The sequence below is a fragment of the Anoplolepis gracilipes genome, chromosome 6, assembly GCF_047496725.1.
Source record: "Anoplolepis gracilipes chromosome 6, ASM4749672v1, whole genome shotgun sequence".
Taxonomy (NCBI): Eukaryota; Metazoa; Arthropoda; class Insecta; order Hymenoptera; family Formicidae; genus Anoplolepis; species Anoplolepis gracilipes.
This window is the reverse complement of record NC_132975.1, coordinates 14,318,634-14,342,950: the sequence shown is the minus strand read 5'-3', so window position 1 is coordinate 14,342,950 and position 24,317 is coordinate 14,318,634. Positions and strand designations below refer to the sequence as shown.

At 31.1% G+C, this 24,317-nt stretch overlaps 5 protein-coding genes and 1 pseudogene across 6 annotated transcripts in view; 2 read left to right on the top strand and 4 right to left on the bottom strand.

Moving 5' to 3' along the window:
* The window catches only part of LOC140666530 (uncharacterized), a 31,579-nt gene extending 26,148 nt beyond the window's left edge, over positions 1-5,431 (bottom strand). Inside the window, exons 1-4 of one of the 2 annotated variants that reach the window (XM_072893802.1) lie at positions 5,162-5,431; positions 4,938-5,056; positions 1,969-2,148; positions 1,670-1,886 (exon numbers count right to left, since the gene is read on the bottom strand). The gene's annotated coding sequence lies outside the window, so the exon portion shown is untranslated. Of the gene's footprint in view, positions 1-1,669; positions 2,149-4,937; positions 5,057-5,161 lie in introns of both variants that reach the window. The other variant, XM_072893803.1, reaches the window with a different exon arrangement.
* Positions 5,432-6,248: 817 nt separating this feature from the next.
* LOC140666992 (delta(3,5)-Delta(2,4)-dienoyl-CoA isomerase, mitochondrial) lies at positions 6,249-8,724 on the top strand. The gene is made up of 8 exons (XM_072894585.1): positions 6,249-6,529; positions 6,642-6,703; positions 6,856-7,003; positions 7,076-7,164; positions 7,251-7,378; positions 7,542-7,822; positions 7,919-8,045; positions 8,290-8,724. Exons 2-8 carry the CDS (start codon positions 6,655-6,657, stop codon positions 8,386-8,388), a joined length of 921 nt encoding a protein of 306 aa, XP_072750686.1. The 5' UTR covers positions 6,249-6,529; positions 6,642-6,654; the 3' UTR covers positions 8,389-8,724.
* LOC140666993 (dynein regulatory complex protein 8) lies at positions 8,017-9,958 on the bottom strand. Its single transcript, XM_072894587.1, has 5 exons — positions 9,715-9,958; positions 9,510-9,626; positions 9,276-9,396; positions 8,955-9,165; positions 8,017-8,072 (listed from the first exon to the last, which is right to left on the bottom strand). Coding segments are annotated over exons 1-5 (459 nt in total). The 5' UTR covers positions 9,716-9,958; the 3' UTR covers positions 8,017-8,063.
* Positions 9,959-10,059: 101 nt separating this feature from the next.
* On the bottom strand, positions 10,060-15,527 carry Cpsf1 (cleavage and polyadenylation specificity factor subunit 1). Its single transcript, XM_072894557.1, has 7 exons — positions 12,776-15,527; positions 11,840-12,688; positions 11,609-11,761; positions 11,348-11,524; positions 10,992-11,265; positions 10,745-10,874; positions 10,060-10,631 (listed from the first exon to the last, which is right to left on the bottom strand). The coding sequence occupies exons 1-7, from the start codon at positions 15,257-15,259 to the stop codon at positions 10,445-10,447; spliced, it is 4,254 nt and encodes a 1,417-aa protein (XP_072750658.1). The 5' UTR covers positions 15,260-15,527; the 3' UTR covers positions 10,060-10,444.
* Positions 15,528-16,389: 862 nt separating this feature from the next.
* Positions 16,390-19,119, bottom strand: LOC140667237 (uncharacterized; annotated as a pseudogene).
* An 805-nt stretch (positions 19,120-19,924) lies between these two features.
* Kaz (E3 ubiquitin-protein transferase Katazuke) lies at positions 19,925-22,607 on the top strand. The gene is made up of 5 exons (XM_072894584.1): positions 19,925-20,245; positions 20,598-21,009; positions 21,280-21,592; positions 21,817-22,126; positions 22,361-22,607. The coding sequence occupies exons 1-5, from the start codon at positions 20,207-20,209 to the stop codon at positions 22,460-22,462; spliced, it is 1,176 nt and encodes a 391-aa protein (XP_072750685.1). The 5' UTR covers positions 19,925-20,206; the 3' UTR covers positions 22,463-22,607.
* The last annotated feature ends 1,710 nt before the right edge of the window (positions 22,608-24,317 follow it).

Genomic DNA, 24,317 nt, shown 5'->3' with positions numbered 1-24,317 from the left:
CAGTAAAAGCGAATCGACCGCTTTCACATGCTCTGCAGTTTGTATATACGACCGAGCAATTTATAGCACAGTGAAATGAATGCGTCTCTCGCTATCGATCTTTCTATAATTCTACCGTTATTCCTAGTTTAATATAGGATATGTAATTTGTTAAGCATATATATACAAATTTGAAATCCTCGCGAATCTGCAACGCGATAAAGCGCGGGGGATAAAACAAAAACCTTTCAAGACAATTAAAAATGTCTTGGAAAGAAATTGAAATAATTTCCTTGAAATTAATTCGGGATTTAAGAACAAAAGTTGTTATGGTTCATTGTTTTAGCAAAATTTAGAATCACAAATAAACGTAAATTTTAATACATTCTCGTAATTCTTAAAATAAACAAAAGATGCCACAAAGAAAATTATTTTTATTTATAATTATGTATTAATGCATTATTTGTTATTTTAGTTATTTATTAGATTGTGAAAAAATGGCGTTTTTTTTTTTAAATTCTGTATCAAATAATGTCGAATAAATCCGGAGGTTTTTAAAAGAAGAATATTAAAAAAGATTCCTTTTTCAGATGAGAAAATTATGTTAAAGCCGATTTCAATTTAAAATTCTAATTTGCATCCAACTTTATTTGACAAATATGATCGACTTTTTTCAGAAAAACGCGATATATCTTTTTTAACGCAAAAGAAAAAATATTTTATTCCAAAAAATATGATCTTGTAATAACTACTTTCACAGAAATGTGTGTCGTGAATTAATCTAACTCGAGATGTCTCTCATATTCGCTGTACGTGTATTTTGCATTTCCCCTCGAAGGAGAATGCAAAGACAAGCGTTCGTGCATGTCTTATTGTAGACCCCATTATTGTCCGCCGCTACTAACAGGGTCATAAAAGCAATTTCATAATCATATTCGAGACATTACAAATGCCAAAAAATTGAGATTAACCCTTCGATTGTGAAAAAAGATGTCCTACCCGCGAGTAATCATTTTTGTAAAGATATTGTGGTAAACGCGATAAATTGCGGACTTCTGTAATAGCACGAAATTTCGCTCGTCATTCGCGCTATTATATTTTGTAATTTGTGACTGGAAGATTTGAAAATGAATATTGCGTATAAATAGTCGCGGTAATTTCCTTTTTCCTTTTTTGTCATTTGCACTGAATCATTGGCACGCAACTCGACGTAACGTTATTAAATTTACGTGCGAAATACATGGTGGCAAAAGTTCTTCGTCATTGTGGTGCGTTACAAACTTTGTTGGAGAAGCTACACAATGCAAAAAGTTGTGGAATAAGCGAATTTCCGGAAGCGTATACAGAAACAACCAGTAAAATCGTGCTGGCGATCGATTCGATTGCCCGGAATTACTGGTGCGAACGCCCTTGTGGTGTAATACCGTATTGCGTCAAAGATATCTCTAACTTCATTTTAATTTTATTAAATAACATGGCTTGTGTCAACAATCACCTAACCAATAGCAAATGAGAGATAATAATTTCACAAAATTTAATAAAATATTTTCACTACTATTAATGGTGTTTCATTATATTTGAAGTAATAAAAAGATGCAAAATTGCATTATTTCATTGTTGGTGTTGCGATTAAACAGCGATACAACTTCCTCTTTACTCGACGAAAAATTATGAATGAATTGTCATTTACCTTTATATCAGCAGCGAGGTCACTGGCGAACCGACGTCTTCCGGTTACTGCAGAAAACTCCTATGGTGCACCGGAAAAACACCCTCCACAGCTGCGGTACTGGACGGTTCGTTCCTCTCGGAAAAGCACAGGTGTCATCGCACTGTCACGCACGCAATTCGCCGCATTGAATATCGCGGCGAGTACCTCTTTCTCTCTCTCTCTCTCTCTCCTCTTTCTGTAAGTACGTGATGTATCGTTAATATTTCGCGCGATTCGAAAAACAATTGGGAATTTCGGGGAGTGGATGAAACGTGAACCTCGATCGATGTCCGTGCGCAGACTGCCCGCACTATCGTCTGCACCGGTTGCCTCGCGTTCGTCATACTACGGTCCCTCGCTCCTCGCTGCGTCCTTTTCCCGCACGTGTTTCCGCTCTTTCGTTCTTTCCCCCACTGCGCGTGCTTCGCCCATCTCGCTCGCGCACGTGCGAATTTTCCCTGTAAACATCGTAATCCTTAGAGGAAAACTCAATATTATGTAAAAAAAAAATTAATTAACAAAAGATGAAGGAAATGTGAATAGTAAGAAAACAATTTTTACACCAAAGTTTCGCTGAAACTTTTTTTCTTACGTTTGATAAATAATCCTTATTAAATTTTTTCATTCACTATTAATAATGTAGTATATCACCGTATGATAAAAAAAGCATTTAAAGAAAAATGTAATAGGTCATCGACTGAAAATACTCTTAGCTTGTTCCCACATAGCTTGATTACACCTACAGATTCTTTGTAGAATGTCACTTCTATCATCAATTTCTTCATCATGATATTCAGTTTTTTTTGTTCTCTCTATAAATATCTTCAAAAAGAAGCATTTAGCAATATCAGTATAATAGTTATAATTGTTTTTGTCGTGATTCTTGTAATTAAAACTTTCTTAAATAATTACGTCAATTTCTGTGTTATAAAATACAAGTGTGTGAAATATATAAAAATATATAATTTAATTTTGCATCATATACATTTTATAAGAATAAAGAGTTATTTATTCACCTGTTCTACTTATTAAATATATATATAATATATATGTTATTTCAAAGTTATTCAAATATTAATCATATATATCGTATTTAATATACATCAATGTAAACATATAATAGCTTACACGCTATGGGTGGTAATAAGCTTAGACATTTAAAAAAAAATACACGCAATCAATATAATAATAAATAATTTACAAAATAAGTCTAATCGAAATATATTTGTCGACAAAGATAAATGTTGTTACGATTACGTTTAAACATCAAGGATGAATTAATACAAAAAAAAACCCATTTATGCGACCTCGACTATTGCGCGAAATCATTTCGTCAAAGAAAGCTTACCTCTTACTTTTTCTAATTGAAATTATATAATTACTGTTGCCAGTAATTATAGAGAGAAGTCTTTTTTTTCAATATAACAAGAAAACTTTTTATAATCGAGAAGCTTAATTATACGGTAAATTTTGTTCCACTTTAAGGCACTCGGAGATCTCTTTCTAAACCTACTACTGTCGAATGTATGAAGAAAAAAAAACATCATTAAAATTCCGTGTGTCGGTTTCTAAATCGACTGACGTTTGTTATTTGTAAATGTGAGATAGAAAAAGGGCACCGCACTCTCGAGAGGTCGGTGTTTCCCTAAAGTAGACACGGCAACCTATATTCATCGTTTACTTACTAAGCCAAGAGTTAACTAAGCACTTTATTTAATGCGTTACTATTCGCTGTTCTAATGTCGACATAACAGAATAATTAACACTCGAATTGTTGATAATAGATTTAGTAATAGAGTAATAATATGTAGCATAATACGACGCAGTTTCTTATATAGCACGCAGAAAAATTGCAGAAAGGTTCCTGAAATATTTCATCATAATTCGTGTATAAAATCTGCGTTTTCACGAATTCTCTGAAAAAAAGAGAAGAAATTTATTATTTTATTATTTTCTAAAAATATTATAATTAAAGTAAGCCGCGCTTTGATGAGGATCAGATAAGATGATTTCGGAAATGAAAAGGTAGTATGCGCGTAAATTAAAATTCCACAATTAATATATAGAGATGAATGAAACGGGTTAACGAAAAATAGCCGCCGAAATGATGAGAAATTTAATTTTGTCGCCTTGAAATTATGGTCTGAAAATAAGAACCGCCGTTTCGTCGCTTTTGATTGCGGTGTCGCAAATAAGGCTCGTATATGTATAAAAAAGCTTCTCTGCTATTTTATATGAGAATCTTAGCTCGTTTAAGGTAAGTAACAGCCACGCAAAAAGTGGATATTCCGCTGCTGTTCGTCCTTTTTTCATTCCACCCGTGTTTTTCCCCTTCCCACTTTTCATCGTGCTTCGCTCGAAGAACGGTGACACTTCAATCTTTACTAGAAGAGCACAAATGTAAAAGTGAACCTCTCTAATGATGAAGTGATTTATGTCAAGTTATATCTTTACGTAAAACTATTAAAAAATAGTGTAATGTACGATTTAAAATGTAACGCGAAAAAAAACAAACATCACGAATCCAAAGTTTAAATTTAAAAAATAGAATTCGATTAAACAAAAAAAAAAAAAAAAAAAAAAAGGAAAGAATATTTCTACAAAGTTAAATATTTTTTATATGAAAACAAAAAATTATCGAAAATTGCAGAAAATTATTATTTTTTTATTTTAGATATTTTAATCTTTCATAAAAAGTTATATATAATCATGTTCAAAGAATACGTCACATCTTATTACATATATTTTTTTAAAAGATAATTTTATATTTTTTGTTACTCTTTTAACTTTAAATTCTTTGACAAATATTTTTCTAATTGTACTTTATTGAAACAATTAATTGCATTGAAATATTTATTTACGCAACACATTTGCAGAGCTCTATATATATTTAATTCTCGCAATTATTTATTTATAATATAAAATTTTAATTAATCACAAAACTTTTTTTCTAGAGAAGTCTCAGAATAATAATATATATTAAATAGAAATAATTTTTATATTAATCTAAAAAACGTGTCTCATTTTTAAGTCATTGTACATAAATAAACAATTTTCTAATCTTTTTTTTCTCAAATTTCATAATTCTATGGACAGATTCAAAAGAAATATACTCAATCACTGTTGAAAGGTACTATTAAAGACTCATAATCATCTATAGACTCTCATATAAAATTATGTGATTATCAAGGATCTTTCCTTTTCAAGGGCGGTTCGGGGAAAGATAATTAAAGAGCGAAATATTTACTTGAAATCGTTCTTGATCATACTTGGTATCTGGACGATATCTAGCTCCAAGACAGAATGTATATCCAAAAAATATCCCAAAAATGTCCCGACGTAGTCTTTCGGATGACAGAACATTTTCTGAATGATATGCACATAATACGGTATTAAATTTTACAATTTACAATTATCTTAATATTAGTTCATAGGTACATATTTTTTATCTATAAAAGAAACTTGGCATACCTCTAAAATTGTCACACATGCTGACTCGGCGACATCCCATCTTTTCCTTTATTTGTTCAACTTTGACGAGAAGGTACGGTAAAGTTTTTTGTCAAATTGACGTACACGTAAATACTTAACTTTCGAACATCACATTAATGTCTGACATTTCTCCAGATCAGGTACCTCTTTCGAAACGAAAAATGAAATCTGCCGATTATTAGAGAATTATACTATTATATAAATATTTACAGCAAGAAAATACTCGAGAGCAATCATTCTCTTTCCGTTACACAATTTTTATTTAAATATTGAACGCCCCACGCCACACGTCTACAAAACACGTACTACGTAGCTACAGTCTTTTCGGTCGGTATGATCACGTGATTAATCGTCCGGTGGAAAAGAAGAAATCTATTATAGAAAACAGCTGATTCAAAGGAAATAGGAGAAAATAATTGCCTACGAATAGAGAAAACTTGAAACAAAAATTTAAATTTAATTATTAAATTAGGTATTATAAACTATAATAAAAACTTGTATAACTATATTATTTATATAAAACATAAAAAAATTTTAATAGAAATTGACTATATATTATATATAATATATAGTATATATGTACTATTTGTGAATGACAGTGCACTTTATTAAGGGTCGACAGGAGGCACTGTGGAGACTCCTATCGGCCGGCTGCGAACTACTGTTTCGCAAAAACAGTATTACAGCCAAAATATAAAGAGAATCTTAATAAAATTGTGATATTCGTAATCGGTAGGATATTTTGCAGGTCGCTACAGAGCGATTTTTTGAGAAAAAGATCGAAATAAAATTTCAAAAAATGTTCTGCTGATCGCGAGTTACCGCGGTCAGGTGTAGCTGCGCTTTGAATTTGAAATCAATTTATTATAAATTTTTTCGAATCAAAAATGCAAAATCTGGCTCTGTCGCGACCTGCGTTATTATATAAAGAATATATAAAAAAAGCTTCACGAAGAAATATAACTTCTTTATGAGCTAAATATTGTAAAAGCGGATATCGCTATCTGCACCTAAGGTACAGCTAACAGAAAGATCATGTTGGTAGCATCGCGTGAGACAAGATAGAAAAGGATCGCGCTATCCTTGTTCTTCTAACATATCGGTCAAAATACGGTCTGAAAATGCTTTCTGGTCTCTCGTGGCAAAAAGCAGTAATGTAACAAGGCTAATGGGCGCCCACTTTTTGTGAAATTTATATTTGCATATGTACAAATATGTATATATATGTCCGAGTGTAGTTTCGCATTGTCACCGCGCGAGGTCTTCAATATCAATTCGGAGTTTGCTCGTCGGTCCTGTCGACCTTTAAGCAGTGATATTTTTGTCAACTCTCCTGATATTATTAATGTAATATTTAAATATAGTTAACTTTTATTATACCGTAAAAAAAACAGAAGTACTATAAACGTTGTATGTATATATTCAGATTTATTTATTAAGTGATTATTTTTGTTTCTAGAATCACCCACAACATGATCATAAATATTATTAAAAATAATTTGTCAAGATCAATTGGAAATTGTAAGGAGATTTATATATTTTTTTTTCAAAATTTTATTTATATACTATATAAACTAATTAACTTTCTCAAACATTTACAAAATTTAGCTATATAAAAAAATCTATTATATGATAATTATGGGAGAATTAAATATCTGTTAATAAATTTACAGATTTACAAGTTGCTTCTAAATTGAGATATTCTACAGAAATGTTACCTACATATAAAACGTTAGCGGTATCTACTCCAAAACCTTTTGTTTACATTGTTAAGTTGAATAGACCAGAAAAACTGAATGCAATAAACCCAACTATGTGGAGGTATGAAAAATCATTTTTTAAATGTCTTTTACAATTAAGTCCTATATTTGAAGGAACAATTTTCATTTGTAGAGAGTTTAAAGAATGTTTTGACGGATTAGCATACAATCCTGATTGCAGAGTAATTATTTTATCAGGTGCTGGAAAGGCATTTTGTACAGGTATGAAATAATAATATATAAATAAATGAATTATTATAACATTAACAAATAAGTAGAATCATTCTATTTACCAATAATTATTTTAGGAATTGATCTGCAGGGAATGATGGAAATCGGTCAGAGCTTAGCACAGCATGAGGATATTGCACGTAAATGTAAAGTTTTGGAGCCTAAAATTAAAGATTATCAAGACGCATTTACAGCTATAGAGAAGGTATTTCCCATTATATGTAGAATATATATTGAGAGAGAAGATATATTGGAGAATATATATTGTGATATATTCTCTGCAAATCGCATAATCCATTACGCATTACATATTTTTAATATGATGCTTTTTTCTACAAATAAAACAACAATACAAAATTAATTGACAGTGCCCAAAACCTGTAATAGCTGCTATACATGGTGCATGCATCGGCGCAGGTGTAGACATGATATCCACAACTGACATACGTTATGCTTCCTCTGATGCATACTTCCAAATAAAAGAAATTGAGCTTGGCTTGGCGGCCGATGTAGGCACACTTCAAAGATTTCCAAAGGTTGTGGGAGCTGACAGTTTAGTAAGAGAACTTGTGTACACAGCACGAAAATTTCCGGCGGCTGAAGCATTGGAAAGTGGATTTATAAGTCGTTTGTTGGACAATGAAGAAAGGTAAAATAATAAATACATTGAAAAAAGAATGTATAATCTTGTAATGATCATATGAACAAGATGAATTAATTTAAGATTATTCACATTTTTGTCCAGCTTATTAAATAAAGCGACAGAAGTTGCTGAAAATATTGCAAATAAGAGTCCAGTTGCTGTGCAAGGTTCAAAAATAAACTTGGTATATTCCAGAGATCACTCTGTTCAAGAAGGATTAGATCATATTGTAAGTGTTCTTCATTACTTATTCCACCTAAAATTATAATTATATGTAATTATAATTATATGTAATACAAGAAATTATTTTACATATAATAATAATAATTATTATTATTATATATAAGAAATATTATATGTAATACAAGAAATTATTTTATATATAATAATAATAATAGTTATTATTATATGTAAAATAATTTCTTATATCTAAAATTGTTTCAATATATATATATTATTGGGATTCTCGATAGGCGATGCAGAACAAGGCAATGCTTCAAAGCGAAGATTTCTTAAATGCAGCTATGGCACAGGCAGTGAAAGGTGATCCTCCAATATTTTCAAAGTTATAATTTTCTTTGTTGATTGATATACCTACTTACATTTAATCACATATTATTTGTAAGAAAAAATTGTCATATTTTTATATTTTAATATTAGATTTTAATATATTTTTCACAAAAATGTAAAAATTGAATATTTTTTTATATAAAATATATTTTTAGGCCTTTTTTAATTAGAATCTAAAAAGAACTCTTTAACAATTTTATAATATTTATATATAAATATATTTTGAAAATAAACTTGTGCAACATGAACTATATAAATTCATAATTTTCATGGATCGCGAATTTTAACTTTTCATGTATTGAGATTCTCATAAAAATAACAATATTTTACTAAAATAATATAGCACTTTTGTCAGGTATCTTCCTTAAAAAAGCCTTCCCATAAAGGTCGTTTAGGTAACGCTGCCAATCTTGCAGCTTCTAATTTATCAACAATACTATACACATTAATATCTTCGGGAATTTTCACCTGTAATTTTTATCTCAAGTGGAAATCTCAATATTTTTTGAATAAAATATATACTTCTATGTGTGATGTAAAGAAACCTTAGTAATAACTGTATACATACAATTAACAAGTTGATATAATGCTCGTAATTAATTTTTCCTGTTTCCACATCACAAGCTACAGCCATCATGTCAGCTACTTCCTCTTTTGTAAATGGCTCTCCAATTTCCATAATTGATTTTTCTAAATCATCTTTCATGATATATCCGCGATTTTCAGGATCTAACAATTGGAATGCTTTTAATAGCTCTTCTGGTTCTGCTGGCTTGAATCTAAGTAAATTGTAAGAGCAAGATATTTATTATGTTATAGTAGAAAATTACATTTCTCAATTTATCAATTATTTGTTCTGATTAAAAAAAAAACTTTGACTTAAACGTACTTGCGTTCATTAATCGCTTTGCTCATGTAGTCTACAAATCTATTTATTGGCACACAATTATTTTCAACATCTTCTACTTCTACTTGTATTTCTTGTAACTCAGCTTCTGTGATGACACATCCTATTGAATGAAATAAATAATTATAAAAAAGAATGAAAGATTCTATAAGAAAAGTAAATTTATTATGTTATAGAATATTTTTATCATATTTTATATTTATATTATATTGTAACCTAATGCTCTGATTATAGTTCCTAAATCTCTAACATCCACTTCTCCACTTCTTGCATTGTCAAATACATCAGATGCTTCGTAGAGTCTTCTTTCTAATAATGTTGGTTCAGCAGCCACTATATATATAATTTAAAAAAATATTAAATATTTGTGTTGAACTTTTTCATTATAAATTGATACAGAATCTTTATATAAAATACTTACTTTGTTATCAATAAATCAAACTTAATTAAAATTTTTAAAAAAATAAAGAGAGACGAATAATGTTTCGCGTATTCGAGAAACGTGATTAACTGTTATGAATTGTTTGATCAATATACATACATGAAACAAATAGTATAATCTTAGAAAAATCTTGTATTAACTTACATTTTATATGAGATATTTTAATATATATTTTTATAAATATTTCTTAAAAAAACTTTATTTTTTACAAAGTACATATTAATTACAAATACTTTGCTGGCACATACATATTTGACTGTCTCCTCGTAAGGTAAGACGTCTTTCAATGATACTTCTTCTAGAAGCTGTTCGAGATAATTGCTGCATTTGAGAAAAATCTATCGTCACAATAATGCAGTGAATATTTCTATTACTTAGTTTGATTACACAAGTGATAAACTAATCTGTCAATTTGTCGTGATTCGATAAAAACTTATTATAAAGCAGTATCACATTTTTTCCATAAAATAAGAAAGTAAAAATTATACCTCTTACTCTTTCAAGTACCAAAAATTTAGATTTAATGGGTTTAATGACAATTTAATGCAATATATGTGAGTTAAACAATTGCAAGAATCCTGTGATAATTTCAAGGCATACATACTGTTATATACATTTAGAATTCAATGTTCGTGCAAGCAAAGTTTATAATGTATGGTTTTCAGATGATATAATCTTATAATAAATGTTATCTATAATACAGCTATAATTAGAAATGTGCCGTTTGTCGATCAATTTCAGTAATATCTTCGATAATCTCTTGAACGCGCGTTCCTATTTTCTTAGCTACGTCTGCTTTTTCGTTGTTCGGCAAGAGAAGATAACGCCAGACCAAATCACCATCAATAATGCCTCTTGCTGGATTACCTTGATTTCGTATGTAACTTTTATATGTTCTAAACGAAAAAAAAATTTATACATTAATAATATTCCTGATTGTATATCAAAGCAAATCAATAAATTAAATAATTATAAAAATATAATCTTTATAATTAGAAGTGAAACTTGCCGATATGATTTTGGATTTAAGCCTGCAATATGACAGATATGTGTCACGAGCACATTTTGTAACATAAGTAGTCTCCGATATGTTTTCTCTGGTACTGGCAGAATATAACCAAGACTGCCGTCTAACGTTGCTGTAAAATGTAAAAAAAAAAACACATGCAAAAAATATACTTAATAAAATTATTTAAAGAGTATGAATAGATTATATATTATTTTTTTATTCTCTATATATATGTATTTTGACTTACCATACATAGTTACATGTCTTTTGTCAGCGCCGGAAAAATGCTTCTTCTCATTTGCAGGATCAGTGACCCTACATCTAATTCGGAAGAAAGTGTTTACTTTTTGTCCTAGATGAAAATCAGCCTTTCTAATCAGTTTTTGACCTCCCAGACTTTCTCTCGATTCTGGCTGATACATAAATAAAGCTAGATTGCTCTCTCCATCAGCCACAAAGAATCCTAAGTTTGTGTTATCAATTAAATATTCTATCGTATACACTTCAGCAGGTCTAAAATCCTATAATATAAAGATACACAAATTATATAATTTAATGTATATATGATTAATATTGTTTTTAAATTAATGGAGCACTACTTACTCTACTAACAAGAGACAGTGTCCTATATTCCTCTTGAAATCTTAGCAAACTAATGGATTTATAAACATCAGCTATCAGAATAAGACTTTTGATACTTAACATTTGATGGATATAAATTTGAGTATCGATAAAAGCAACTCCAACAAGATCGTTATCTTTCAGTTGCCAAATATAAATCTATGCAATAAAACAATATAAATTTTTAATATTATTCATAATATAAATACAAATCTCTTGTAAAAATAAATTAATAGAAAAGACCTTTTGACCAACAGCTGAGACTAAAAATCCTGATACTTGAGTTATAGCAGTTATAGGTCCTTTTTGTTCCTTCGCATAAATTTGTTTAAATCTATTTTTGGTTAATGGTTGGCCAGGTTCAGGTACCACTTCTATTATATCAAATATAAGTATCTGAAAATTAAAAAAAAAGGAGTATAATAAAATAACCAACTGATAGGATTTGAGATTTTCTTGATTTGTAGAACTTACGCGTCCTCTGCTTGTGATATCTTCACCATAATTATAATTTGTTCCTAATACTATATAACCTTTCAGACCAGATCTTGTTCCTTCATAAGCTAGAGACACATTCTTTAAACAAGTGACGTGCTCCCATTGTTCCAGTTCGATTTTTGTATTAGGAATAGTTTCCCATGAAACTGGAGAAAATAATACAATAGAAAATTGCTCTTGAGACGGATATAGAAATCTTTCTGGACGCTCTTCTTCTGTAAATTCCTTATCTTCGCCATTAAATCTGTAGTAACTTTTCAAAGGTTCAGCTATGCTTGTTATCACACAATAGGTTTTGCTTTCCAGATGATATGTAACAAAATGTGGGGTACATCGTAGGGGGACTTTCCTAACTGGCCAAGGAGCATCGTACGATAAGTGTGTTGGTAAAACGCATATCCGTAACTCCTCCTTTCTATTAAAGTATAGGAAACCTTGCGGGCAATTAACGTTATTAAAAGCGGCGAAAGACGTGATGGGACCGTCGATGCCCATTGGATGCGTGCGTAATTCACCGCGTCCGGTCAAAAATATCCAGTGTGGATAATCGCAACAGATAAATACACCATTGTATCCGGCGATGTTGCTAAAATAACGCATCATGCAGATGCGAGTTTCACTCGCATTCATGGACATGTCTTCTTCCTTCGGTTTTGGGCTTAAACGTCCTGGGATTATTCCGTGTTCCAATTTCTTAAATCTCAGTTTTAAATGTCCCTTTGGATATTTATAAGCTTGATAAATTTGCAACTCCGAATCGAGACGTACCAAGAGCATCGGCCGATTTCCATGGTGTCCTAAAGCGACCATCAGAATTTCACGAACCTATAGAGAAATAATAAATTTCTTAATAGTACAAGAGTGTGTATTATTACTATGAAAAAATACCAAATATATTTGCAAATCCATTACCTGCATTTCGGGATTAGGGATCTCGTTGACCGGTGCTGATTGCAATGTTGTAGATTCCATGCTGTCGTGCAGTACGTATTGACCATAGCCAAAATTACGAATGAGATAAGAGAGCCGTAAATCCGGCAAGGAATAAATTTCCAATGTCCCGCTATCTCTATATACAAGTAACCAGTAGATTGGTTTAATTTCTTGCAAATGCCTTTGCCACCAAGGTGCTTTCTTAACGACTCCATCCGACGGTTTTGGATGTGATGGTGCAGGCATCTGGAATGCTGGAGCATCGCCATACAACAGATCGTCTTCATTGTCGATATTACTGAGAAGAGAAGGTTCCTCTATATTGTGTTCCTCTTCGATTTGCTCGTCGTCCACACTCTCGGGCAATTGTGTCGTAAAAATCCCGCTTACATCTCTGTAAGTGCATAATGCCTCTATCTGAGGACGAAATAATAAATTGGCAGGTTGGGCATGCAACCTCGCTGTGCCCCTCACTTCTCTAAGTGTCAACAATACCACTTGTCCATCTTCAGAGAGTAATGTTACGTATGGATCGGCACAACTCGCATGCACGATTGGACAGCCAAGATCTATGGGCATATGTTGGATCTGTTCGATGCCCTGTAAAAGACGCACTCCCATTTGAGTGACTTGCACAATATATCTATTGGCACCGAGATTACCTGCGAATACTGTACTTCCTTGTGTGCTGAATCCACTCTGGTCTACTTCATTAATTTCTTGACCGGTTTGTAGAATCATGGTTGAATCTTCTTGGCTCAATATTAAGAAAGCGTGAGATCCCTCCGCCTCTGCCTTAACTTGCTCGTCGTTATTTAACGAGCCAATAACGGTCCACATGTCTTCGCAACCAGGCAGTTCAAATGTTGTCACAACCTGAGGACGTATGGAACGTTGCAGTACGCAAAGCGCACCGTTTTTGCCATATCCGGACGTCGTCACGAGTTCGACATCGGGATCTTGATTATGTAGAAATTCCTCTGACAGAAAAGCTGGTTCTCCCATGGAAATATTTCCGCACGGTCCAATGTTCAATAAGCTGTCGCATACCTCAAAAATATACGATGTGATTTGGATGGACGTGTGAGTTTCGCTTCCATACACCTCTAATTCTTCTGGATCTTTAATATCCAACACGTCCGACGCCATCCAGTCACCAAGAAAGTCTTGCTTCGCCTTCTTGGCCGGGGTTTCCTCGCTTTCGTTTTCTTCAATAGTAATCTCATCGTCATTCAAATTCTTTAAAGTTTCCGGTTCCTTCTCGGTGAAGCGTAATAATAACGAATTGCCGAGCCGGGAGCCTAGAAAAAGATAATTGTCCTCACACATACATACACATGACGTTAACACACTAGCTGCTGCCTTGTCAAAGTGAAATCCACGCACAGATCGCATACTGTCAGCAAAGAGGGACAAAACATAAAGCTCTCCGCTCTTCAGAGAGATAACTAAACGATCTCCGGATATAAATGCGACCTGTGCACCTTCCAAGCTCATCTTCACTCCTTCTTGTGGCTTTAATGGAAAATTGGTACTTGTGTCTGCTAAACTATTAAGCGATACTCCATAAGGTGGTATGCTTTGATTCAAATAAATAAGTGAGTTGACTGCCATTATTAGTGTGCCACCAAGTGGTTTTTTCACAGGTACAACTTGGTAGCAATCAAATGGTAAATTAGAAACAGACCAAATGATGGGATGTACCCTTTGCTGAATGTTTAAGGATATAGCAACCATTGCGCAGGTATCCTGTCTTACTGCAATGCGTCCTGAGAACGTTCTTACTGGTTCATACAGAATTAACAATGTAGGTTCGTAATACCCATATAGAAATTGCAAATCTATCACATTGTCCATTTTTTCTTCCAATGTTTTTAATACTATCATGTACGAGGACAATATGGGAGTCTTGTTGGAGGATGTTAATTTTGCACTGTCAAGCAAATCACCATCATCGAGACTGGGATCCTTACGGAAAGGTAGTACAACCAATTTTCTGCCATATATCAACATTATTGCGCATCTTCCTTCAGGATCTACCCTTACTATTGGTATATGGTGATGATTCGTCCATCCGTCCTTTATTTCTTCCTCTTCAAAATAGTGCAACGATACTGTCCTCAGGTCATGAATATCCTGATCGTACTCCACAACTGATAATTTTGCATCGCGAAAGCTAAGCAACAGAGAATCCCTCTGCGATCCAACAAGATGAACAGCCTGCATGGACATGATATTCCCGTGCAAAGTATATTGCGACAAACACTCCAGCTTCATCTTAGGCGGCCGGGTTTCTGTATATTTCTCCCTTCTCGTCAAGTCGATGTCCGGGATTAGGCGAAACACCCGGATGACGTTCGCGCCGGCAACGACGAGGCATTTCTCAGTACGATTGAAAAAATGACAGGTGATCGCGTGCTCGACTCCCGTTGCGGGATGAGTATTCTTGCATATGGAATACATGATGAAGTATTGTTAATAATTTGCTGCGTACTGTCACAGGGAGAGCATGTTTTTTCCGGAGAAGAGGTTAGGTTAGACTTTTCTCTTTTACGGAGTTTAGTTCGCTTCCAACTGGATATCCGGCTTCTCGATAAAACGTCAATTAGTCTTCTGTTGAAAATATAAACAAAAAATATTTGAAATTATAATTAAATTAACGAATTGAAGAATTCGGCAATATATACACAGTATACACTGATATTATATAAACAATGTATGTCATGGTATCTATGGGCACCGTATATATAGTATATACAGTAGCGCAACTCTGGCAATTTCAGCGTACCTAAAAATGAACTGCGCATGCGCGGACTTGATAGGTAACCAATCATTGTCTAGTGTCTCTGTCTCACTTACTCTTTCTCTTTCTAAAGCTGATGTTATATTTGTCGTATGACAAATTTTTCAAGCATGCTGATTAACTGTAAAAGATGGAAAAGTTTAAGTCTCTAAAAATTTTCTATCCTGCAGCCAATCAACACACTCGAAAAATTTGTCGTACGACAAATGTGTATATCAGCCTAACTCGTATTTTACGCGCGAAATACAAATCATCATCAGCTACATTTTTTCAAATTCTTTTATATTATATAATATTATTTATATTATTTATTATTATGCTATAATTTTAAAAATTCTTTTTCAAATTCTGTAATTCAAAGCTATATATGTACACATTACATAATGTAAATAATGGTTATATACTCATTATTATTATTATTGTTTATATTAATTAACTTTTGTAATATGATTAAAACTGCTATTATAGTAATTAATTGTAAAAGCTACATTAAACTTCAAAGTAATGTATATTTATTTATGTATATTAAATTTTATATTACATACCTGAAAAAGCTTATCGTCTCATCCTTTTCATGACTTTTATAACGAAAGTGCTATTACATCCTTTCACAAAACAATAAACTGGCACATTTAATTTTATTTGCAATTTATTATCTATGTACTAGAATGTCGTGTCTCTGCGAGACTCTGTCCAAATCTTGATCGAAAAGGAAGGACACAAATCGATAACAAAAGCTTTTGCTTTATATTTATTTTCACATATAATCAATGTATCGCCAACTGTGTGAATTATTATTTAAATTATTTTTGTCTGATCCTGATGAGTTCATATTTACATTCAATTATTAAACTAAGAAATATTGATAAAATATGTAGTGTCACCATTTATATAATTGATCAATTATTATGAGTTATATCAGCTCTAAACAATTACGTCACTTGAAACATTATCATTTAATATAAAAGTAAAAAACTGTAAAAAACCAGATGGCTATCCAAATAACTTAATGAGAAAACTATGAAAAATGAAATAAATTTAAGCGTCGATGACATAAAAAATTATATAAAATATGTAAATTGAACACGCGACACTCTCCATAGGACATGTACTTATGATTAGAAAGAGAAATAATTTCTTTTCTTCTAATCGCTTGATTGATTTAAACGGTATGTATTTTATTTGTTTAGGACAAATCCAAGCTCAGTTCAACGATTGACTTTTAAAATAGAGCCGAATGAAATAAAACGTCGTTCTTACGACACGTACATATCCGCGTGTAAAACGAAATACTCCACGCGGATATGTACGTGTCCGTAAGAACGGCGTTGTTTGCAACAATTGTAACTGCAATCCAGAACAGTGTCAGAATATGATATCCAAAAACAGTACATGGCGTAACTGAAAGAAAATAAATAATTAACACATTTGTGTACAAACATTAGCTAAAGTTAATATATAGTGTGTTTACAACTTACATTTTCTTTATCTTTATTCTGACACTGTTCTGGATTACAGTTACAATTGTTGCAAACAACGCCGTTCTTACGACATGTACATATCCGCGTGAAGCATTTCGTTTTACACGCGGATATGTACATGTTGTAAGAACGACGTTTTATTTCATTCGGCTCTATTTTAAAAGTCAATCGTTGAACTGAGAGCTTGGATTTGTCCTAAACAAATAAAATACGTACCGTTTAAATCAATCAAGCGATTAGAAAAGAAATTTCTCTTTCTAATCATAAGTATATATCCCATGGAGAGTGTCGCGTATTCAATTTACATATTTTATATAATTTTTACCGTTTTATATAATTTTACCGTTTAAAAAAAATAATCATTTATATAGCTATATAATCATTGTTTTGACACAAAAAGAACTTTCAAAGTATTATGTGATATTTATAACAGCAATTGTAAATATGTTGGGTTATTACTTGTAACTTTTGTATGCGATTATAAAGTGTGCTCAACCAATTTGGATCTTTGCTAACATCGTCTTCTATCGTTAAACTATCGTGTAGGTCAATATTCTCATCAATAATTTCCATTTTAGATTCTTTTTTTTTCTTTTTTAGGCCACGACCTTTTACTTTCCTTATTAAAATTACTCTTTGTCAAAACCTAAAACAATAAAGTTAACAATAAAAATAATCTCAGTAGAATACAAAACACGTTCTCGATATTATTTAATTTTTTATTTACCTGTTTTGTTACAGCTTCAGCGTCACTGGAAGATGACTCAGATGTATTTGGTGAAGATGTAATTTTGTTCTCTTCTTCCCGTTTCTAACATTTTTTTAATTGCGTTTCTAAATTCTGATATTTTTCCTAAGACATCAGAGTTATTTTAGCAACTAAAATATATAATACAAATTTAAATAATGACATATAATATACGTACTTTTAATTCATTATATTTGTAAGTTGTTGCTTTCTGTCTTGTGAGATTATATAAAATAATGTTTTCAATGCCACTTTGTCATCTGCTATTGTATGTATCGTATTCCACTTGGTATTTGCTCTAGTTTCTAAAAAAAATTATGGATTAAGAGAGGAAAGTTGTACATTATATTTAATTAAATAATCTCAGATATTTTACCTTGATCTGATTCGAGAATTTTTTGTTGCAGATCTGCAATTGAACATTACACAGCTCTATGAATTTGGAAATAGTCGCAAGTTCCTCTTCGTTCGAATTATCATTTTTTAAAAATTTCTCTAATTGATACACTAAGGAAGCTCTATCTTGCATCAGTCTCTTAAGAGAATAGTCTGCTTCTATGGTAATGAACTATTCTCTTAAGAGACTGATGCAAGATAGTTAACTCTTCAAATTCCTGAGATATCCATGTTTTTATCTCATCTTTGCTGTTGGCCTTCTCTTCTTGTCGCTGCATCACCTTTTGCATTTCCAATGCATCCTATAATTATATTGCTTAGATATTAATAATATTTGTCGCAGAAAAATGTTAAAAGGTATCTGAATAAGTTTTTTATCAAGTATTATTAAAAAAATATCTTTAATCTTTTGTTAACTGCAAAAGCTTCCTTCATTTCTCTCTTAAAGACATTCTTCTGTATATTATGTTGTATTTTTATTCGTGCAATTTCACAAGTATGCATTCAATCTTGTAATAAGATTCTATGCATATTGATGAAATTGCACAAATAAATTTTCAATCTATCAATTTCCTTTTCTTTAAATTGTTCCCACATTTCAAAATTAATTGCATCAATGCGCATTTGCCTCATAAGGGTGACTCGAGTCTCTCTTTTAGTGATTGTATTTCATTAGCAAGAAGTTTTGTTCCATGATCCTACGCATTAATTCCGCTATGTTTTTTAGTTATTCTTGCACGTTTTCACGATGTGTTTCAGCTAATGTATAAAGAATATTTATAGAGTAAAATTTAACCAATTATTTTAATTTTTTTTAATTACTTACTTGGAACTGATGTTGCGCTTGTAACAATTCTTCTTTTTCCGCATACAGCCGTTTAATTTTTTGTTCCATTTCTGCAATATTCCTACGACTCTCTGCAGTTTGCTGTATATTCTTTTAAGAGTTCAGGCACAAGACTTTCTTTAAGCGCTAACTCTTTATTGATATTTTGAACTTCGTTATTTCGTTCTGCTTGCTGCAACGTATGTTCTTTTTTATTAAAATAATCTAAACTGTCTTCAATAATATTCCTCCATGTGTTCTATACGTTCCGTACTTACTTCCGTGGTACGCATCACATAGTTTTTAGAATTAGATATTTCGTGGTTTATAAGTTCTTCGTGCATGACAACGATTTCTTCTAAATTCGAATTCAGTTTCTCTGTCATATCTCCAAACTTTTGTAATATACTATTGTAAGATTACTTTATCGGTAAAATACCGGGAACTCAGGTGAAGGATTCTTACATGTGCTTTTATTCTGATGCTTATCGGTGCACGTAATCGAGATATCAGGCGCTCGCCAATGACCAATCAACACGTCGTTGATAATCCTTATCGCGCAAACTCCTGCCTAAGTGATCTATGTCCTGGCCTATCGGCTGCCTTATTTACAGCGATCGCAATAATGGATACCATACGTCATCTTTTCGAGCTTTACACGTGCGAGGCTGTCAGCTGTCAGAGTACCAGCTCCGGGGATCTCATTCGGCGGATCCGTCAGTGACGCTCAACGCAAAACTTTACTGTTTTCAAAACAGTAGCGCCATTACATCCGCTTTTGGAAATTCATACCCATCCATTTTCACGGTCGGTTAAATCGTCAATTGGTGTGTGTCCGTGCTAAATTCACTTTACAGCAACGAGATACCTCTTCTAAATCTTTACTCTGTGACTAAACTATTCCAAAATTACGCGTAAACAAAGGCACATATGTGATCGAAAAAATGGACCAGAATTAAATGCGAGTTGATGTGAATCTTTCAAATCGTCGTTCCCGTTTGTCGATTCTTCCTGCCAATTCTGTATATCGACATGAACATCGACGTTATATCGCGTAATAATTGACGCACAATCGGATTGCTAATTCTATCGTCTTCTTCATCGTGTTTCTATTTGTCGCTTATTTCGCTAATCATCTTAGATTATTAATCCCAACATGTCAGACGTGAAGAGCCTTGAGCATCCTACATTGAAGGTAAACATCCATATTTTTCTCATTTTGTTGACAATGTTTTTCGTTATAGTATAGAGAGATATTTATTATTTAGAAATGTTTTATTCTATATTTTATATTTTATGGATATGTAAATAAATTTATAAAAATAGATAATCTATAAAAAAGTAAATTTCTTAAAATATAAGAATAAATAACAATATAAATAAATACAAATTCATGTATATCACTATTACAATAAAAAATATTACAATAAACATTCCAAACTAATATAAGATAATATACTACATTTCCCAAAGGTGTTGTTAGTTTTTTTTTTCTAGATAATATCAAATTTTTTATTTGTATCTGATAATATGCTTTTAAAATATAGGTCCCATATGAGCTTCTGAACAAAAAATTCCGCTCTGCCCAGAAGACTCTTGACAGAGAAGTGTCACATGTTCAAGCAGTATCTAATGAACTTGAGAAAAGTCTCAAAACCGACGGATCTTATGTAGCAAGCGGAGAAATCAGTAAATTACTTGGTGGTGTTGTTGCCAGGCTTCAAGTTTTAAAGCGTAAAGCTCAAGAATCCATAGCGGAGGAATTACAGGCAGGCATGGTTTGCAAAAGAAGATTGGATCATTTAAAGGAACACGCTAATACTTCTCCAAGTGCTGTGAATCAGTGGAGACGACAGAGATTAGACAGAATGCTAGTAGAATATTTTCTCCGCAAAGGATATTATAAAACGGCGACTAAATTGGCAGACAGTAACGAGCTCAGAGATTTGACAAATATCGGTATTCTTTAATATAAAGCTGATTAATGTATACATAATTTATTTATTTTATCTTTTAAAAGATAATCTGTTAATATTTTTAAAGTTACATGATACACGGCACACAATGTTGAAAAAAACATATTCTGAAAAATAGAAGAAAATATTTTCTTGATTCTTTTTTTAGAATCATTGAATTTTTAAAAAATTTTACATATATTTCATATATATTTTTAGCAATTACCTAATAATAATATATATTGTCTATCAATACTTTTTTTAATGTTTATAGATGTGTTTATGGTATCGAGAGAAGTGGAGAAATCTCTGGCCAATCACGAAACTGCAAGATGTATTGGTTGGTGTCATGACAATCGTTCGAAATTAAGAAAACTGGGTAGCACAATGGAGTTTAATTTGCGCGTACAGGAATTTATCGAATTGGTGCGTACTGACAGACGGTTAGACGCGGTAAAACACGCTCGAAAGTACTTCTCCAACTACGACGACTATCAGCTGCAAGAAATTCAGTGCTGTATGGGGCAATTAGCATTTCCAGCCCATGCATGTTTAAGCCCCTATAAAGATCTATTAGATGAAAAAAGGTTTGCAATTGGTATTTGTAAACATGCATCATAATTATGATTCATCTATTATAGAGAATTTAAAAAAAAAAGTTTCATTAATAATAGAAAATAATTGTAAAAACTTGTCCGATTTATATGAATCATAATTGTAAAAATTCATGAAACTATTTAATAATATAGCATAATAATAATTTTAATCTTATAACAAATCATAACAACAATTTGTAAAAATTCACTTGCAGATGGGACAAGCTGATTGAAACATTTCGTCAAGAAAACTACAGGTTATTTCAATTGGCGAGCCAGAGCGTATTTACAGTAGCTTTGCAGGCCGGCTTGTCAGCCCTCAAAACTCCTCAGTGTTACAGTGCAAATAAGGAAGGCCGAAATCCTAGTTGTCCAATCTGCAACGAAGCGTTAAATGAATTGGCCGCTCCACTACCTTTCGCTCATTGCTCACAATCACGGCTTGTTTGTAGCATAAGCGGAAAACCACTAAATGAACATAATCAGCCGATGATGATGCCTAATGGATATGTATATGGTGAACAAGTATGTGAAAATATTCTAAAACAATAAATTAAATAACGAATAGATATTAATAATGCCTTGAAAATATACATATTTTGAAGTAGTAAAATAATTAGCATATAATAATATAATTATTCACTAATATAAAGTATTAAATAATTTTAAATTTTAATAAAGGTATTATATATATATTTATATATTTAATACACACATGTATATTAGAAAATATGCACACGTTTGCAATTGTTGTTACAGGCACTAGAAAAAATGGCTCAGGAAAACAACGGTACGGTAATTTGTCCAAAAACCAAAGAAGTATTTCCGTATAAAAAGATCGAGAAAGTTTTCGTTATGTAAGCTCATATTGACACAATATATATATACGTTGTACTATATGCTTTTAACGCTCTAATGATCCCTTTCTAGTTTCAATCTTTCTTTGTTATTTAATAGTGATTGTATACTGCATTAATGGAATAAAATAACATTTATTTTTAAGAAATAGCTTTGTAATCGATTTATTTGTATCCATTTTACAAATGAGCAATTATGAAGAAATATTAATATTTTTTAAGAGTTATGTATATTATAATAATATAATATAAAGTATAAAGTATATTTGTTCATAATTATACAATAAACTATTTATGGGAATTAAATGTAAGAATTTGGTTATTTGTGTGCTTTAAATGGATATTAAATTTGATGAACTTTTTTATATTGTTATTATAATTCACTATTAACATGCATATATTAGAATTATTTTCAAATATTTTTCAATGTGGATAGTGTCCTTATTCATTTATTTAACATTCTTTCTACAATAAATTGAACGGTTCAAACTGTTTCCATAAATCTACTTATTCATAAAATGCAACCATATTTTATCTTACAAGATCTTCAATTTTTACATATATAGGATGTTTCATAGAATTTATACTTTTCAAAAATCGCAGATATAAAAGTTTTAAATAAAAAGTGTCAATTTTTCTGATGCTAAAATATTTTGAAACGGTTAAAAGTATCTAAATATTAAAAATTTAAGTCTAATATTAACAATTAACAATATAATGGGTTTTATTTCATGTTTTACATTAAAATTGTAGAAAAAATTAAAATATGTAATAGCATACAATGAATTTTTTTAAAACTGTTGAATTGTTATTTTATTCTATGAATCTATAATCAAGAAATCTGCGATTTTTTAGCCATTTTATAAATTTGTGTATATATAATTAATATATTATTATTACATTTCGACATAAAAATGACAAAGCTCCTTGTTTAAAGAGATGCCATTTTCATGTGGAAATAATACGCCTTTAAATCTTATATGTATATGTATAGCGTATAATATTAAATGCATAAATTTTTTTAAATAGAGAGCGCTTATAATCTAAATGGTATAATACGCGCGAAACAATTTGTCGAATGAAATTTATTCATGTATGACTGAGAATCCATATAAAAATATTATATCTATTCTATCAATTTCTTCCCATGTTTTTCTTTAAATTCAATGAATTTTCTGATTTTATTGGATTATCAAATTCCCTTGATTACTTATTGTCTGTTGCTTTATACGGAGGATTGTCCTTGTAGGAATTCAGAATTTACTTTAGAATCATCATTTTCGTCAGTCTGATAACGATTCAAGTGTGAGAAATCTTTTCTTTCTTTTTATTATTAATTAATTTAAAAAAACCACACATTTTTATTCGCAACACAGTGATTCTATGTACGTGAAATAGCTTACTTATTATTTTATAATTGTCTTTAAAGACAATTAACAATTATGTATTTAATAATTTATTAAATTTATATTTAATAGATAAAGCTGTATAGTTAAATTAATTTTATTGTGTTATATATATATATATATATATATATACATTTAAATTTAGTCTAATTTGTAAAAGTTTTTCTTAGAATCACTGTATAGCAAAATCTTTCAAATGCATTAGTAGTACAACTTTATATGTTTATCGATTAGTAGAGTATAAATTGAACTGATGAAAGATCTAGAAATAGATTAATTACAAGTAATATTAGACAAAGAGAGATAATAGATGAGTTATAGAGCTTACACTGTAGAATAATTAAAAATGCATATATAACCGCGTTCTCTTGCTGAATATATCCCACATTGTATATATAGGGTGTTATTAAAATATTTGGATAAATTATATTACATTAGTATCATGATCACGAA